Source organism: Archocentrus centrarchus, chromosome 9 (genome assembly GCF_007364275.1).
Source record: "Archocentrus centrarchus isolate MPI-CPG fArcCen1 chromosome 9, fArcCen1, whole genome shotgun sequence".
NCBI classification, from domain to species: Eukaryota; Metazoa; Chordata; class Actinopteri; order Cichliformes; family Cichlidae; genus Archocentrus; species Archocentrus centrarchus.
Window position 1 is genome coordinate 1,595,262 of NC_044354.1, and position 12,227 is coordinate 1,607,488.

At 40.6% G+C, this 12,227-nt stretch overlaps 1 protein-coding gene across 1 annotated transcript in view; it reads left to right on the top strand.

The window, feature by feature from the left end:
• The window catches only part of col27a1b (collagen, type XXVII, alpha 1b), a 63,405-nt gene that overhangs the window by 18,890 nt on the left and 32,288 nt on the right, over positions 1-12,227 (top strand). The window contains exons 6-9 of the mRNA XM_030737281.1: positions 2,457-2,510; positions 2,619-2,672; positions 8,152-8,196; positions 11,595-11,648. Coding sequence (XP_030593141.1) covers positions 2,457-2,510; positions 2,619-2,672; positions 8,152-8,196; positions 11,595-11,648 — 207 coding nt within the window. The remainder of the gene's footprint in view (positions 1-2,456; positions 2,511-2,618; positions 2,673-8,151; positions 8,197-11,594; positions 11,649-12,227) is intronic.

A 12,227-nucleotide genomic window follows, 5' to 3' on the forward strand; every position in this document is an offset into this window, starting at 1 on the left:
AAAACAAAAAAAACCCCACAAACTTCTGCTCTGGGTGTGATATTTCCATCCATCACACAGAACATTACACTACACCAGGGCTCTTCAACTCCAGGCCTCGCCGTCCGGTGTCCTGCAGGTTTTAGATGTGTCCCTGATCCAACACACCTGAATCAAATGGCTGAATTACCTCCTCAGTATGCAGTCAAGTTCTCCAGAGTCCTGCTAATGACTTCTATATTTGACTCAGGTGTGTTGAAGCAGAGATACATCTAAAACCTGCAGGACAGGGGCTCTCGAGGCCTGGAGTTGAAGAACCCTGCACTACACCGTCTTCATACTTCAAACACCCGTTAACACAATCGATGTGCACCAATCCACTCATTGTTTACATTATTTTTTCTTATAAACAGCAGGAATACACGTTGTCATTATCTAACACCCCAAAAATCTTTACAAATGTTGAAGTATACAGTACTGTGCAAACGTTACCAAAGTTATGGGCATTTGAAGTTAGTCCTTAGTTATCAGTTGGCTGAAAAACCTTGGATCAGTTTTCGGTGCGAACCCCACAGGGATGCAAGTAGTTCCTGCCAGGCAAGATGGTATAAATAACCTGAAATAAACTGCAGGTAGAGCTTTATGTGATGCATAGAAACATCATTTCTTTCATTCTTCATATCCTACTGAGGGTAATGTGTGTGTGTGTGTGTGTGTGTTTCTTTTCCCCCCTAGTCATCCAATGTTTGGGATTTTACTGAGTTTGCATGTCTGAGGTCAGATCCTCTTGGCTCCTTCTACTTCTTTGAAAAGCCATTTGTTTCCCTTCAGGAGACAACAGCAGTTTTAAGTTTTTCTGTCTCAACCATTTGCATGTAGTTGACACCAGCCCACTCTTCAGCTGATTTCAATTGTCAGCACAGAGAGTTGCTTAGCTCCACAATATGTCAGCCTGCTATCACAAAAGGATCTCCTTGTTCAACTTTGTTGGAATAAAACGGAAATTGCCCGCACTTCAAGTCCATACCTAATCCATTTGAATGCATTCAGTTACAGCATTTTCCAAAACACAAGTCATATCTTGGTTTGGCCTGCTTTAACTGGGAGGAAAAAAACCTCCTGTTTTATGTTTATTAGTCTTATTTAGTACATATGTGTTAGCTGGAGCCTAACACAAAACCTGAGCTGGCTTGTTTTGACTCATTTGCACACAACCGACAAAAAGCATACTGTCTGATTTGGCCCAGTTTTCTGCACTGAGAAAAACTGAATCAGTCAAATGAAAACATGTTGGGTTTTTTTGTGCTTATTTTCATATTTTTTACTATTTGGGTATAATGATGATAAATTGAGACAAATCTTTTTTCACTTACTCACGACTCTACGCATCCATTAGGCTTAAAAATGAAAAGGAAGGAATAGAAAATGCATAAATCAGCAGAAGGTAAAAGTGCTTATTAAGGTCTTGAGCTTGCAGAAGTTGTTAACTAATTCCATGTATTTTTCCACTTAAACCCTTCAGATAATCTAGTTCAAGGAGAGTGAAAAGACACTGTTTACATATGCATGTTGCTCTCGTCTGCAGGAGCGCTCCTTGTACTGTAAAGAAATCAGTCTGGAGAAACTCTGCAAGAGGTTATTCAGTGCCAAGTGGTAACTGACACAAACATGCAAGTTTAAACGGCCCGATATACTCTCAAGGGGGGAATTATGCAGTACACTTGCCCGTCGCCCGGTGCAATAAAATCTGTTCTTTAGACGTAGTGCATGACTTTCCATTCATCCTGAACTGCTAATGTGATGATGCTATTTGCTGCAAGAGGTTTACTCTCTTTGAAAACAGGCTTTGGTGCAAGAGTGCAGCAAAGTGCGTCACAGTACGGAATGATTTATGTCCACACCCACCCATCAAATGAAATGTGTTACAGCGTTTGCAGTCAGCTGATAACAGTTGTTCTTTGATTACAGTCCTACCATTTCAGTACTTTGTCACATCACACAATTATTTACACGATAACCACCAACACAATGATATGCTGTGTTTCTTACGCTATCGTTGCATAGTTTAATGGGCAGCTCTTTTACTAGTAAAAGTGAACATTGAATGCTGACCCAGGCTGCGCTGACAGGACTCCCACTGCCCGAAAAGGGAGAAGAATGTACACAGTCACTCCACATCACCCCCCCCCCCCCCCCACCTCCCCCCAGCTTGGTGTAAACTGAGTTACAGGAGGGCATAAATGGACTGCACATTTGTGTAAATACGACCAGTAGATTCACCAATAAGTTGGATGAACTCATTACTCTTTGATTATATAAGCCTTAAAACTAAAATACAAAGCTCTACACTTTGTGAGGTTCAGCGTTGAAAATGTGCAATAAAAGCGTTTGTAGACTAGAACGAGTTGAACCCACTACAGAGAAGAAGTGTGTGTAAAAGTAAGAAAAACTAATGTGCTCTCCTTTTTATGTTCTAGGGACAGAAAGGAGATCCTGGACTGTCCCCTGGTCAAGCCCCACAAGGACAAAAAGTATACACAGTATCACATTTCCTTCCTTAAATCTGATCTGGGATCATTCACAGGCACAGTCATGTAAATATGTGGCTACACTGAATGTGACCTCATTCATTATTTTAGGGAGAGCCTGGTGTCACGGGCCCCCCTGGGCTGCTTGGCCAAGATGGACGGAAGGTAAAAAAACGAACGTTTTGGCTCTCAAACTGAAACTGTTTGCATTTGTTTGTAAATCCACCAGGAAGTAACTAATTGCTGTCACAGTTTGCTGGTTCTCTTCCACATGTGTGAAAGTTCATATTCTGGGTTTCTGTCCATTCTTCTTCTGTTCTGACGCTGTTTTCATGCATAAATCAGACACATGATGAATGAATGAGTAAATCAAATGAAGCTCTCCCTAAACGTCCTTTGGAGGTGGAATCTCTCAGACTGCTGTGCGGGGCTTTCAGCCAAACGTAGATGTTTGCGCTCATGTTTTGGAAAACAGCACAACGTAATGCAGAAATCAAGGAGCACACCTGTGTTCTAGCTCCCCGCCGGCTTTGAATATCAGGCCCGTTACATCATCCGTGTCGCGGGCCTAAAATATAATGAAGGCATTTGAGGGAAAATGAAGATGACTGGGTGAAAAGTTTTGCATGCTTTCTCCAGTTCTTATGTCATTCACTCTGGAGGGCGGTGCGGTTCTCCTAAAAAGTAGGACAGCTCATGAATGTGGGTTAGCTCTGTGATCCGGATCTCGTTCGCAATCAGCATTATTTAACGCTCGCTGTGCTGGGTTATCCTGACAGAGACTGATGGTTAGCAGAGTGTTTCTCAGTGGCCTTGTTCATTTTATCTTTGGCCTTTTCCCAAAACCCCTCAAAGTAATTACATGTCTCAAGTGGCCTGGTGCTTGTTGGGATTTCTTACTATGCATGGTGTGCAAATAAAATGGAAATTTGATCATATAATTTGTTTTACCAAAAATGCGTTAAATGATCACATGGGATTAGCGTTTGATACTGGGGCCAGTATATTATTGGTTTTCATCTTTTCATTGGATTTTTGAACATTAAGAATATCACCAGCCTCGAATCTTCGGGTGAAGAGCCGGCAATCTTTGATGTTTGGAAATGTGTCAATGAGAAATGCTGATTAGGTTCACAGGTTGCGCCTGCCAGGGTTTCGCCTAATTTTTCATTCCTAACATCGGCAGCTAATGGTAGAAAAATGTTTATTAGCCATCTGCAGCAATGGCTCATTCCAGTAAACAGCAGGCCTCACAGACGCTTCTTTGCACTTCATTTCCAAAATTTCCTCCAGATTCTGGGAGAAACGGCCCCCCCCAAAAACTGTAGGTCACAAAAACTTTCTGCTGAAATCCAAATGTCTTAAATTCACTGAGTTTTTCAAGGAGGCGACCCGCACTGCTGACTTAGAGGCAGGAAATCTAAATAAAGAACTGAATCAATATGCGGCTGAAATAGTTTAAAATGTTTACAGGTTACACGCTGTTTTAATTCTGGATAAAATGAGACAGAAGAAGAGAAACTTGGCAAAGAGCGTTAGCCGACGGTCTGCTGCACCAGTAAACAAAGTCATAAAAGCTTATGGAAGAAAATCCACAGACAAAGCTCCTTTTAAATTGCACTTGACAGTATATGATCACACTGCTCATCTTGTGGGCAGCTCTCAAATTTATACTCTGGTGAAGATGGAAAGAAGTAAAAACTGCATCAGAACAGTAAAAGGTCACAGAAAGGTCAGGAATCGGATGCCTGAAGAATGCTAATTAAAAACAACTGTTACAAAATATGAGAAACCCTTTGTAAGCAACTTTTTTCCCTCATTGAAACACACACACACACACACCCGTGTTCTCATCTGGGACCCGATAGTACGAGTGCAATAATGCTTTGGCGGGAGCTCCTGCAGTTTGTTATGCAATCAGACAGGGCTGACTGTGAAAAACCATCTGTTTCCCTCCATTCACTTCAGCAGTGGGGAAGGCTCTAGCCCAAAAAAAAAAAAAAAAAAGGAAGACCTTTCCTCGTCTTCTGAGTCATAGAACATGGGCTGATGGGAAAAACGGATATTCTTCCAGCTGATTTATGGTAATTGTGGATCTTTGGTCGACCGAGAGGATCGTCCTTGCAGAGGTTAAATGGCTGTAACAGAGCCTCAGTTCTTGTTCTTGTTATACGTTCAGGTGGGATTCTGGTAACACAAGTCCATGTTAAAGTTAAAGGGCCTGAGTCTGCATGAGAAACTGCTGACAAGCCTACAAAGCATTAAAATACAGTTTGTATCCAGCTAATAAAAACAAGGCAATCAGCTTGGCTCCCCCGAAAGTCACCAGACACCTCATTGTTTGCAGCTGTTCTTGTCTCTTGGCTTTTTTTGGATCATATGAAGGAAGGCAAAACTCTGGTGCATAGAAATTATGCTGAAATTCCATCACCTGCCTCAGATGAACCTCCAGTATTGTTCTTTTGTCTGTCTAACCAGCCTGTAAGGCTGTGACCCGTCACAGCTTGATGGACTGTTTTCGCTGACTTTTTTTCACTCAGTCCCTGGCTTCCTGCCAGAAACAGCCTTCTCCACTGTGGGAAATGTGTAAAGATGTAATGGGAAGGTTGCCTGGGAGTCAGTCAGTGGTCTGCACTGTAAAATAAGAAGGGACTTGTGTATGTGTGTGTGCGTGCGTGCGTGCGTGTGTGTGTGTGTGTGTGTGTGTGTGTGTGTGTGTGTGTGTGTGTGTCAGACCAAAACTCTGCAGAGAGCATTACCAATTCTGGAACCTGTGTCCCATTTACACAGCCAGCTCTGATGATGGCACACTGCAATAGCACTCAGCTTTTTATTAGGTGTGCATGCCTCCAGATTTTTTTTCCCTTCCTGCTCTTCAGCTCTGCATAAAAATATTCTCATACCTTTATTTGCTGATTTGTCCAAGAAAGAAGCCCAAGGCCTGCCAGGTGGGAATAGGTGTCTGTGTTATAATAAAATAAAAAAAAAAAATCTATGGAAAGAACAATGTATTTTTTTGTCTGCCAAGTATGATCTGTTACTTACTCTTTAAGCAGGGGAGACGCTGCTGCTGCTCCGCTTTGCCTGCTGGCTGCAGGACTGGTCTGGTGTCAGTTACACTAATTAAAACTGTTTGCTCGTCGTGGAGAAGGCGAACTAATGGAGAATGTGATAGCTTGCCATCTTTTTCTCACACAATGGATTTACAGGGCTGTGAAAGCTGACCAGTTTTTGTTTAGTCCACATACGACACACAGGCACAGATTTCTTCTCCGTTTTTACTGTATTCAGCTGTATCGGCTGTGCTGGAAAGCCCAGACGCATTCTTCTGTTCTTTTTGTGGCTGCATTGCTTCGGCTCCAGCAGGAGACTCATCTACTCCCAAAAATCCTATCAATTATTTCCATCTCGCAGCACAGTGCGGCCCGTCTGCAGATAAATAGACAAATATTCAGGAGTTTCACAAAATGGGAACACAACAGTGTCTGAGAGAATTACTGTGGCTGATTGGCTGACATCTGGCTTTGATCTGTTTGGAAAATATGAATCCCTTGTTGCCCTTGAAAGTGTATTTATTTATTTTTGTGAGGACTTTTTGAACTGAGGAACCATCACTGAGTCACTGTAACTCGTGAATGAAACTTCACTGAATTCACTGATTGCTTTAAGGATGCGTTCTTACATCACGATGACATCGTAAACTTGTCTCATTTAATTGGTTTGTAGCTCTGGGATATGTCAGATTTCTAAGATGTTTCACAAGAGTAATATTGGCCTTTTCTCATTTTTAATTATTAATCAGTTCAAGATGTCAACCTGCCAGCCAGATTTTACTTTTCAGCTTCAGGCCTGTCAGTCTCAATCTTCCTCAGCCTTATAACCCAGCCTCATGTTGTCCATTAATACTTACTATCTGTGTGCAGCCAAGAGAGAGGAGAGAAAGAAATAACAAAAACTTTATTTTAAATTCTAACAAAGACTCCAGTGTTTCCAGAAACACACAGGCACCAGGCTTTTAAATGGTTCCTTAAATCTATAGATTTTTCTATTTTGAGACCCTACTTGTCAAATAATTTAATATTTTATTGATGACAAGCTCCAGATAAGCTTTAGAGGTATGTTGAAAAAAATTACATGTGCTGTATTTTACATAAATTTATTTTTCTTTTTAAATTAAGGGAAATATAGAAAAGAGTTGCTCATATGTACTGAATTATTGACAGTAACTGCATTCTTGCTGACAGTGTGATACACTCACGTTGTCTATTAAATATGAACCTGTATGGGGCAGTAAGCATAGCTTCCCAGCCTGAGTGCTAAGCTAAGGTTTTCTGTCGGTTCATACCTAAGGTTTGCTGTTTTCGGGCTTTAGGCTGAGCTGACTTTGTGTCATTATTTTCTTATTTAACTCAGACTATCTCAGTCTTGTGATTGAAATGAAAACTGCTTATTTAAGGAAACATTTACAAAAGTAAATTTGGATTCCAAAGAGAATAGCAGCTACTGCTTTTTTTTTTGCACAAAAATAAAACTGGATAGCAGCACAAAAAAAGAGTAATTACAACATTAACTGTAACCCAGCTGCATTATTTTTTTATTGAGTGGCATTTTGTTGCACTGAGGACTGTATGAACTAAGAAACCTTTAAAGTTAACCTCTTACATCAATACTGCCACATGCCTCAGAGGCTGTTTGTGAAAGGAGAACTTTAATCTCCACGTGTACGTTCCTGGCGTTGGGTTTGAGGGTGCTGTGCATTGATCTCATGATGGCGACTTTATTTACTGTACACACAGACACTAATGTTTCAGCCTCTGTCTGCCTGCGCTTTATTTGTGGTGCTGCTGTCAGGCTGAAACAGCTTGCGGCTAAATGACTTTACACTTGAGATGATAAACTTTTTCTTCCCTCCGCGATGATTTCACATCTTTATTTAGTGCCGCAAGTCTTGATTGTGAAAAGATTAATACCTTTTGTAGCCAGCTGGCGAGCTCATTTGAGATCACAGGGCATGAAGGTGACCATTAATTATCCTTTTGGGTTTCATGCATTGCTGCCTAATTGGTTTATTGGTCTAATTAATGCAAGATGGTACTGAATTGTTCTGTCAGAGTGCAGTGGTGGCGATGATTAGACTAACCCAAAGCCAAGTAGCTGTGCCATGACAGTAAACACAATGCTATTGTTGTTGTGTAGAAATTGTAAAGAAGTGTCTTATTCAGGGTTCACCAGCCAGCACCGCTGATAAGTGGCCTATTAGTTTCACAGTTGTTACTTTTGCTTTTCCTGTGGAGCTTTTTAAGCGAAGCCTTCCAGGATTTCACGAAGTCATTTTATTCAACTTTTTATAGAGAAACAAAACGAAGTTTTCTCTAAGGCAACTGGAAATTCCTTGAGCATAATTTAAGCCCCTGCAATGTTAACTGAGACACTCTTGAACTCAAGGTGATAAAAAAAAAAAAAAAAAGAATTTGACAATTGAGCAATTTTTTTCCTTTCAAGACAAATGCAATCTTTGTGCTCCAGAGCTTTTCATTTAACATTGAACTGCCTTGTGGATTTGTGACTGGAATATTATATGCTACAAGAATTAATTGTTCGCTTCTTTGGATACATGTTTAACTTGTTATTTGTCTGTCAACAGGGACAAAAAGGTTATCCTGGTCCTGCTGGTCTCCCAGGTGAACCTGTGAGTATTTTTTTTTTTAACTGAATCATGGCAACAGTTTAATGTCATGTACTGAGGAAAGGTTTGAGACTCTTTATATTGGCCATCCCACGGTGCTAACAGTGAGGCATCAGTTCCACCTGGACCACCGTTACCTTCACCTTCAACATCCTCTCCAGCTCCTCTCTGAGCCCTCAGTATTTCTCGAGTTTCTCGTGTTCCTTCTTCTTGATGTTGCCATCACTTGGTATCACTGCGTCCATCACTATGGCTTTCTCCCTCTGCTTGTCCACCACTACGATGTCCGGTTGGTTAGCCATCACAAGTTTGTCCGTCTGTACCTGGAAGTCAACACCGCAGAGAGTTGGTCTGCACAGTCCCTCAGCACCCACCCAGGGATGTTGTCTGGGCCAGCAGATCCTCTGTAGAAGCAGCAACAACGTGAAGCAGTCATTTTCTGTGTGACTTCTTCAGCCTCACTTTGTTGTGGAGAAATTTTGGCCCACTCTGCATTGCAACATTGCTTTAGTTCATCGAGGTTTGTGGGCATTCATTTATACACAGCTCTTTTAAGGTCCTGACACAGCATTTCAATCAGGTTGAGGTGTAGACTTTAACTGGGCCATTGGAACATGTTGATTTTTTTTTCTTTTTTCAGCCGTTCTGCTGTAGATTTGCTGGTGTGTTTGGGATCATTGTCTTGTTGCATGATCCAGTTTTCCTAAGCTTTAGCTGTCAGACAGATGGCCTCAGTTTTGACTCTAGAATACTTTGGTGTACAGAGGAGTTCATGGTTGATTCAATGAATGCACGGCGCCAAGATCCTGTGATCACCCCTCCATCACTGTGCTTCACAGTTGTTATGAGGTATTTTTGCTCATATGTCCAAAGAAAGAGAAGAGGGTTTTCTCCTGGTAAGCCTTCTAAACAGCTATACTTTGACAGCATCTGTCTCATTGCACTGTCATGAACTTTAACCTTTAACATAGTAACTGAGGCCTGTCAAGTCTGAGATGTAGCTTTTGGGCTTTTTGCAGCTTTTTGGACGTCCACTCTTGTTTGTGGCGTTAACACACACTTGAATGGTCCAGAACAGCAAACTGCCCAAACTTCTGCTTTTATAGAAGTGCTCACACTTGTTGATGATCATTTAATGAAGTACATTTGATTTGTAGCACCTGGCTGCTGCTTACCCTCTTAATTTGTGGCAGGGGTGTACTGTTCTTAGTTTTTCACAGGACTCTATAGAAACCTGTGAAAACAGTTTAGGATGAGACCGAAAACACTAAGACTGTCTAAAGTTTTCTAAGATGAATTTGTGCTGGTTTAACGCCATAAGGTAGTTCCTCTAAATTTATAATTTATTGTGAATTTTTAGTTAAACTAATCCATAAAATCAATTTAAACAGTTAATTTTCCCTTTATTTTTACACCTGTAACGTTTGTATAGCATTTTATATCATTTTCTGTCATGTGTAGTATTAAAAAAATGCCAAAGTGCTGACTGTTTGTCTGATGGCTGCAGTGTGTGTTTACTTATCAAGTAAAAGAGCCAAGAGTCTACAGAGACACTTCCCATAACTTTCAGGCATGTCTTTCCATTTATAGTAACAAAACAGGAGGAAGGGAGAGTGACAGAGGAAAAGTTATTAGCATAAGAGACACATGGCTTAATTAAAAAAACAAAACAGCAGTGGTGATGTCTTTACACTTGGCCATTAGAGATGTTAGACTTTAGTCATTCTGGGATCTTGACGGGAAAATGGTGGGAGTTTTTTGGCAGAGGTGCAAGTAGGCTAAATAGTTTGAACACTCTCGATCATTCCTCTCCCTATTCCTTTCCCGCCTTCATGAATCCAAATCCTGTGTAATATCTTTTAGAAGAATGTCCCGTGTCCAATAAGGCGGGGAAAAAAAAAAGTTTGTTTTTTTTAAGCATTCTCTTCAGATGATGCATTTTCTTCTGTGGTAAGTGCCTCAAATAATTTATGGATTAACGTGCAGATCTGCTGCACTCGGTCAGTTACAGCATATGGTATGTAATTACTGCAGAAACTCCTTATTGAATTTTAATTTGATAGAATTTCTTAATTAGCTAAATAGTTGCAAATGAGATGTTTTGATTATACCAACACTTACAGCAGTCACTGTCTGGCACGCTTCCTGACATATTTCCCTCAAGTGAGGCTTGCAAGAACTAGATATTTTTTATATATTGCCCTCTGGTGTTGATAAGAATGTGTGTAACATCAATTGTATGCTTGTCCTGTATGTGTGTTCTTGTGTTGGAGAAGACAAATTAAAAAAACAAACCTCTACAAGGCATCTTTAAAGTTGGCCCAGTGTTTGCAACACATAATTAAATATGCCATTTAATAAAGCTGTGATGAAACGTCCGGCCTCTGTTTGCTGGACAGACTGTATTTGGCTTATTGTCTTATCTTAACCTTCTGTTGTGCAATTTTTCTTACTAACCAACAGTGTCTGCTTTATTTTGTGCACCTGTACAGTCTAATGCAGACCAATTAACGGTGATGCTTTAAAGGGCACTTTTTGGAACCCTGTAATGTTCTTGCAGTTGCTGCCACTGAAGAGTTAATGATAGCTTTTAGCTCTGATGTTCTGGTTGGTAATGGTGTTTTACTGGACTGCTTGAGATTGCAAAGTGTTTCTAATACTGGGGGCTGCTACAGTGACTTCTGTTTCTCTGATTTATGGTTTTTAATGACATTATGCTTTTGGCCTGTCTTAACATATTAATCCAGTTTTCCCAGGAATCTGAACATTCCGAAACCTCAGTGTTAAACGATTGCGGTCAGCTTTAAGTAGACTGTATGAACAGCCTGTACTTTACATTATTTCACTAACTAATTTTCCTTTACTCTTCTCATATATGTGCAATTAATGATTTGGTCTCACTGCAATGAAGGGATGATGCATGTATTATACAGTGTGCTGATAAGTATAAACATACCAAGGCAGAGCTGTGTGTACAGTAGTCTTAACAGCACGCAGCTTGACCACATTATGAAAGCACTTAATTGAGTGGTTATAGTGGCAATGTCTGCAGTGGCGCCTCTTTCCTTAGGCAACGCAACTAAACAATAGGTCTCTATTGAAAAGCTTAGAGGTTTTTAATTCCTCTATAGGACCAACTGACTGTTGTTTATTACTGCATAGTTTCTGTTTACTCTTATTACAGCAGTGCGTGCTTTCAGCTTTAATTGCTCTCTTTCTTAACTGTCTATTTTATGCAATCAGTAAGGCTGCAACAGAAATCCTGTGTGCACAAAAGAAGCCCCGATGACAGGAATGTGGTTTCCTTTTCCCGTCCTTCAGTCGCCTTTTCCTTCCTTTTCCTGCATTTAGTCTCTTGCATTCTTCTAGCATTTATTTCTCGACTGTCTTTGTCTTCACAGGGTGAGCAGGGAGACGATGGAAGCCCGGGGGCCAAAGGCTATCCTGGCAGGCAGGTGCAGTAAATCTAGAATTGTGGTGCTGGTTGAGCAAGGACAAACACACACACACACACATGCAAAGATAAAACAATAAATTGAGGCTGAGATATCATTTCTATTGTGAATTAAACTTTTTGAAAAAGTAGTGCTGATTTGAAACTTTTCAACAGATCAAATTTCATCTGGTAATTTTAACTTACTGTCAGAATGATGAATATACTGAGGACTATGGAGGAGCATGGGATTCTTATGTTTTCTTAAGCTAGGAAATAATTAAATGTAATGATACTGGATGCTGGGGAAAAAATAAAAATCTCCACTACTGGCGCCTCAGCATCAGCCAAAAAAAAAAAAAAACAGTTTGGTAAATCCAAATGAAAAGCATGTAGCTGCAGAATGAAAAGAAAAATCACCTGTAGTGGAATTTTGGCGATGGATGGCCCTGGTCTAGCGAGAAAATAAAATGTCAAAAGGGTTTCCATCGTAAGCAATACCCCGAAGAAAGAAAAGGTAATAAAAGTGTGACTAATGCCACATCTGCCTGTCCTTTCAGACTGTGAGCTTTACTTCACTTCGCCTCACTTCTAGGGATAG